This window comes from Aptenodytes forsteri, unplaced genomic scaffold (genome assembly GCF_000699145.1).
Source record: "Aptenodytes forsteri isolate BGI_AS27 unplaced genomic scaffold, ASM69914v1 Scaffold15, whole genome shotgun sequence".
NCBI classification, from domain to species: Eukaryota; Metazoa; Chordata; class Aves; order Sphenisciformes; family Spheniscidae; genus Aptenodytes; species Aptenodytes forsteri.
The window spans coordinates 22,008,255-22,014,131 of record NW_008795129.1 but is presented as its reverse complement, the minus strand read 5'-3'; the positions used below and the strand labels follow the sequence as shown (position 1 = coordinate 22,014,131).

At 40.0% G+C, this 5,877-nt stretch overlaps 1 protein-coding gene across 1 annotated transcript in view; it reads left to right on the top strand.

The window, feature by feature from the left end:
• FGFR2 (fibroblast growth factor receptor 2) overlaps positions 1–5,877 on the top strand; it is an 83,202-nt gene that overhangs the window by 50,708 nt on the left and 26,617 nt on the right. Inside the window, 3 exon segments of the mRNA XM_019471656.1 lie at positions 35–225; positions 2,840–2,984; positions 5,152–5,348. Of these exon segments, the coding sequence (XP_019327201.1) occupies positions 35–225; positions 2,840–2,984; positions 5,152–5,348 (533 nt within the window).

Sequence of the window (5,877 nt, the reverse complement as noted above, 5' to 3'; positions counted from 1 at the left end):
CCGGGCTTCTCGCTCTCCCTCCCCACCCAAACAGAGCGATCACCGCACAGGCCCATCCTCCAAGCTGGCCTTCCAGCAAATGCCTCTGCAGTCGTCGGAGGTGACGTCGAGTTTGTCTGCAAAGTCTACAGTGATGCTCAACCTCATATTCAGTGGATAAAACATGTAGAGAAGAATGGCAGTAAATACGGACCAGATTGACTGCCGTATCTTCAGGTTTTAAAGGTGAGGCTTTACAGATGCCGGTGATGGTGACAACTTCTTTAAAGCATTGAATTTATTTGATGTAAATCCATCTGAACATCTCTTGAAAATGGAAGTGTTTATGTTACAAATGAAATAATGAGTTAGATAAACATTTGATTGTCTAAATGCTAATTGTGCATCTTATAGACACTGTTTTGCTTTTTTACTTCCGTGAAGTCCTTTATCTCTGAATATTTCAGGCATGACTTACTCAGAAAAAAATGAAAACCCTCTTAAAGAACATCATTGATATTTATGTGTGGGTAGAACGCATCCAAACCATACCAGGGACAATCTACTCCATTTCTTCCATGTTTCTTCAGCCTCTTTATTTCAAAGTAATGTGACACCTGCTGCCAAAAGCTTGTTGGCAGGATGGGTTTTCTGGATGCTGAGCCTGCAGAGATGTCCATTTTTCACTGGTGTATCGGTGGTGTCATTCCTGCCGGCAGGCGTTTTGAGCAAGCCTGACCAAAGAAACTCCAAAGTTTTCCAAGCTGGGTGGCATTGCCAAAACTCAGCGCGTTGGCGGGCAGGACAGCCAGCTCTATACCATCTTGTTCCACGTAGCCAGTGTACCGGCCCAGGTGCTTTTTCCCCCCATGCTGCTGTTTTCTAACTCCTCATGTGATGCTTTGGATTTAAAAAAAACCCAAACAACAACAAAACCCCCAAACAAACCCCAAACCCTCAATGTTTTGACGCTGATACCTGTATGAAGTGGAAGGAGTATTCTTATGATGCGTTGGTGGTGGGACCATAGACAGATTGGTGTCCGTTTTGGGCAGCAGTGACATTGTTCTCCTGTGTTATTGGTCTATTCTAGCATTCGGGGATAAATAGTTCCAATGCTGAAGTGCTGACACTGTACAATGTGACAGAGGCGGACGCTGGAGAATATATTTGTAAGGTCTCCAATTATATAGGGGAGGCCAACCAGTCTGCCTGGCTCTCTGTTCTGCCAAGTATACAAGGTAACAATGTTTTTTAAAGCAAGCTGGATGTAGAAGCTGGAAAAAATGGTGCTTTGGGAGACTGCAGGCAGCTTGTAGGATAACTCTTTGGCCTTGTGGTATATGTGTAATCCTCCTTCGGTGATGCAACTGGTATTACACCAGCAGCCATGGAAAAATTCCCACAATATTTTGTGTGTGCCATAAGCACTGGTTTCCGATGCTGATCTTCATTCTCTCTTGTGTTCGGTGTCTTTGTGTTTGTGTCCAGTTTTGTTGTTAATTCTGCATACTTTGCAGTTCACATATAGGGTACTTGTTGAATAATGTAATTATGACCTAATTAGGGTGTATATTTTTTAATATATATATACACACGTGTGTGTGTATATATATGAAATGTTCACAGAAGTACCCACTGAAGTGTAAGTCAGGTCAGTTTAGTCACTTACAACTTCCCACGTCACCTGCGACTGTGCAGGGTGGGAGGGTTTTCCATTTGTTATTCACCTGTTATTAACTGGGTAATAACCCTTCAATAACAATAAAGACTGGCAACAACGCGACTACAACTCACAACTAAATTTACTTTAAAATGGTCTGGTAAAAATGTGTTTATTCCCTCATTGTGTATTTCAAAGTATCATTTTTGAATGGAACAGAGAGAAAAAGCAGCAAACAATAATTTCTCTAAATCTCCATCATAGAGACCTTGACACTGATGCCCTGCTGCACGCCCATCTTGGGACAGCTGGAAAGTTCCAGGTCTAAGATTTACTCTATTTATATGAGTTTGGATAATCACTGTTACGCTGATTGGTTTGGTGCATAATGACTTGTCAAGCCAGAGATTTAGCAAATCTGGAAGGAGACCAGAAAAAAGAAAAACTTCCAGAATTTTTTTTCAGTCCCTAAGCTTTAGAAAAATATCTTTTATTTCCATCTCCTGGTTCTTGAACCTTTGGGGTCCAGCTTTTCTCCACATCTCTGAGAGCCACAACTGATCTTTTTTGAACAAGAGCTGAGATACCTTCCACTGTGCTTCTAAGCAAAACACCAAATATTACCAGACTTCATATTAAAATGAGATTTGGCAACACTGTAAAATGCACAATATTTGAGTGTAGTGCAGTGGATGATGCAAGGTCCATACACTGCATAAGACAGCTACTAAGTTGTGTCTTTTGGAGCAGAATTTGCCTTTTTTTTTTTTTTAATCCTTTCAGAGTATATTTTTATAGTAAATTTTTTCCTCTGAAACAGGTAACTACATGTGAAGGATCCCGCGTTCTGTCCTACTTTGTTTTATCTTTGTTTTTCTTCCAACTTTCATTTATTAAAAGAGAAGAAGGAAAAAAAAAAAAAAGCTTTGTGGGTTAATTTTTCCATGTCATTTGATTGCATGCATGTTTAGGTGGTGAGTTTAGGTCTGGTGAAGGGTGTTGATTACTTTCTGAGGTGAGCTGGGACCTGTTGGTAAACGCCTTTTGGATGAGGGATTGTGGATGGGGAAGGAGCTTTGCATCTCTACACCTCTGCCTTTACAAAGTGCAAAGCCCTGTGGCTCCATCTCCCTATCCACAAGAATTCTCTCAATGTCTAGCTTTTCCTCTTGCTTCCCTCTTTTGTTTTTTTTTTAGGCTGCCGGTGTTAACACCACGGACAAAGAAATTGAGGTTCTCTATATACGGAATGTAACTTTTGAGGATGCTGGGGAGTATACATGCTTGGCGGGTAATTCTATTGGGATATCCTTTCACACTGCATGGTTGACAGTTCTGCCAGGTATACACTGCTCTCTTTCCGTGGTTTTTCCTCTTTTTTTTTCCCCTTGTTGATTGCTACAGAATTAGCACGGCTTCTGTCTCAGAAAAGGACTTTTACAATGATTTTTTTTTGAACACAGCTGTCTCAAGCCAATGAATTGTTTTGTCACATATTTGCAACTTCAAAAACCTAACAACAACAAAAAAAGGGGGGGGGAATGGCTATTGCACTTGATTGAAATATTTTTACATCTGTTAAAAGTTCATCAGAAATGCTAAGGAACTGCGTTTCCTTAGCACTTCAGTGAGATAACTGAAAATCAGCACATTAATCATTGTAAACTTTTCCAAGAGGAGGAAATTCAAAGTTTCTTATGAAGTTCTTTGGGACTAATTTGGCCACAGTAATGTACTAGTTCATTAAAATACCTGAGCTGTTCAGTGTGCTTAAATTCACTTTTACCTATCATCCAAATATCTTATGGGAATTCTAATTTTAATGCTAATGGATTGTGTACAGAAGCAGTGCCTTCCATATCTTGGGAATCAGCTCCGTGCATCTTTAAACATTGCATGCTCTAAGAAAACAAGTAGTCATTTGCTTTTACTGCAAAGCATGTCTTGCTGTTCTGGGGTTGATGATGTTTCTATCTTTAAAAGAAACAAACATCAATGTGCTTTATTGCCTGAAAATTGTTATCAGCTGTTAGAAGATGTAACTGTAGTTGGTTTTGACACTACTCAAATTTTCTCATTTATAACTGTTGGCAGCTGCCTTAGGGAGTTCCTTTGAAAAAACATGAACCACCTGAGGTTTGCTGGGTCATCTTGTGCTTACCATTTATTAATTGTTAATCCGAAGTAAAAGGTACAAAACCTGCATGTGCGTATTGCTGAGGTTCATATTATGGGAGTGAAATGTTCCCACTTTCTGCAGATAATTTCTTACCCTTTATTAAAATATATTGAACAAGGCAACTTTATTACATCTCACTCTTATGTGAACTCCGAGCCTGCGTGGTCTGTCACCAGGCAGGCAAAGCAGTACTTGTGTAGAGCTTGCTTCTGCTAGCAGTGTTTGCATTTTGCAAGTGCTTGAACAGCATTTTTTTAACCGATTTTCTTGAATGAAATATTTGTATAAGCCTAGAATGAGGCACAAGAAAATTTCAGCTTGAACGTGCATTGCTTGCGGAGTGACCGCTGATTGCTGTGGAATGCTGTTTATCCGGGGGATGAATCCCAGATAAGGGATTAGGGACAGTGTTTGCGCATATAACTGTCTTGAAGATAATTTCAAAATGGTTTCAATCAGAGTAACAGCTATGTAGAACCACTCCCACTAAAATCTAATCTCATAGACTGGTAACCACTGATGAGGTTACTTGAAATATGCAGTCCTCACAAAAGAGGACTCATTAATTAACGTATTGCTAGCAATTCAGCTTTCGCTTGCCTTATGCTTTTTATTCTGACACTGGGCTCTTCAAAGGACCTCAGGGGAGTTAGGCACCCGGCATGAACCACAGCGAGTTAAGCAGCTGGGCAGCCAGGTCCTTGAAACACTCTTGAAATCCCAAACTTGAATTTAGAAACATGATGAGGGACTGATTCATCCTGGCTTCCCTCTGTATTTTGAGACCCCAGTGAAAATTTTGGATAAACAGGCAATGCAGACTCAAGCCCAAATGTCTATTTGTGAATTTAGACACTTTTCTTTTAGGCTAGCTAATTCAATATTTTATCTTTAGATGTGTCTTTATGTGGTTAAAAAGAATTACAGTGCTTTTGAAGTTTGACTTGAGCAACAAAATGAACCTGAGCCTAGTTTGAACACTTCAGGGTTTTTTTTCCCCCTAAAATTATGTTTGATTATCCAATATTTCAATGTATATGTATCTACCTATCTAGGCAGACACATGTATATGTCTATATATGTATGCATACATGCACAAGCTCACACTCAGTGGCAAACTGAGAAGTCAAAGCAGTGATCTGGAAAGAGGAATTACTCTCAGATTACAAGATGGCCTAAACATTCACAGTATTTTGTATGTCGCACAGTCACTGCGAGAATTGCTGATATTTTACCATTTCCTGTTGTTCCAAGCACTGTACTGAACTATGCTTGTACCGTGTGCTAACTCTGTGGCATGATTGTTCCCTCCTAAAAACTTCCAATCCAGCTCCTGAAAAAGAAAAAGAATATCCGACATCTCCAGACTACCTGGAAATAGCAATTTACTGCATAGGGGTCTTCTTAATTGCCTGCATGGTGCTGACAGTCATCCTGTGTCGCATGAAAAACACCACCAAGAAGCCTGATTTCAGCAGTCAACCCGCTGTCCATAAGCTGACAAAGCGAATCCCTCTACGCAGACAGGTAACAGAAAGTAGATAAAGAGTTAAAAAAAATTTTACCAAACAACTAAGCCAGCACATCCTTCTGATGAAAGCTTTGGAAAGGGGAATAAATAAGCATTATACCAAATTGCAGTAGGGGTGGGATTTAATCTAGCACCTAGGATACTGGCATGGGAAGAAAGTGCATCTTAACACAGCAATGTGTGTCTCAAGGCAAGGAAATCAGGGCAGGGATGTTAGAGGAGAAATGTAAAAAATGGAATATGTTCTGTATTAGCAGTCTATAGATGGAAAAAATGTATTTAAAGTATTTTGGGGCCTGATCCCACAGCTCATTGAAGTCAATGGAAAAACTTCTACTGACTTAATGGACTTTGGAACAGAATCCTATTTAATTGTGTATTTATAATGTTTCTAAGGTGACTATTATTGTAGTAACTAGGTACCAGATACAGAGAGGTATTTTTCAGGAAGAATTTTGAAGACTGGGGGGGGGGGAGGGGGGGGGGGTTTATAAGCCACACCACCCAAAAAAAGCGCCAAAAAAC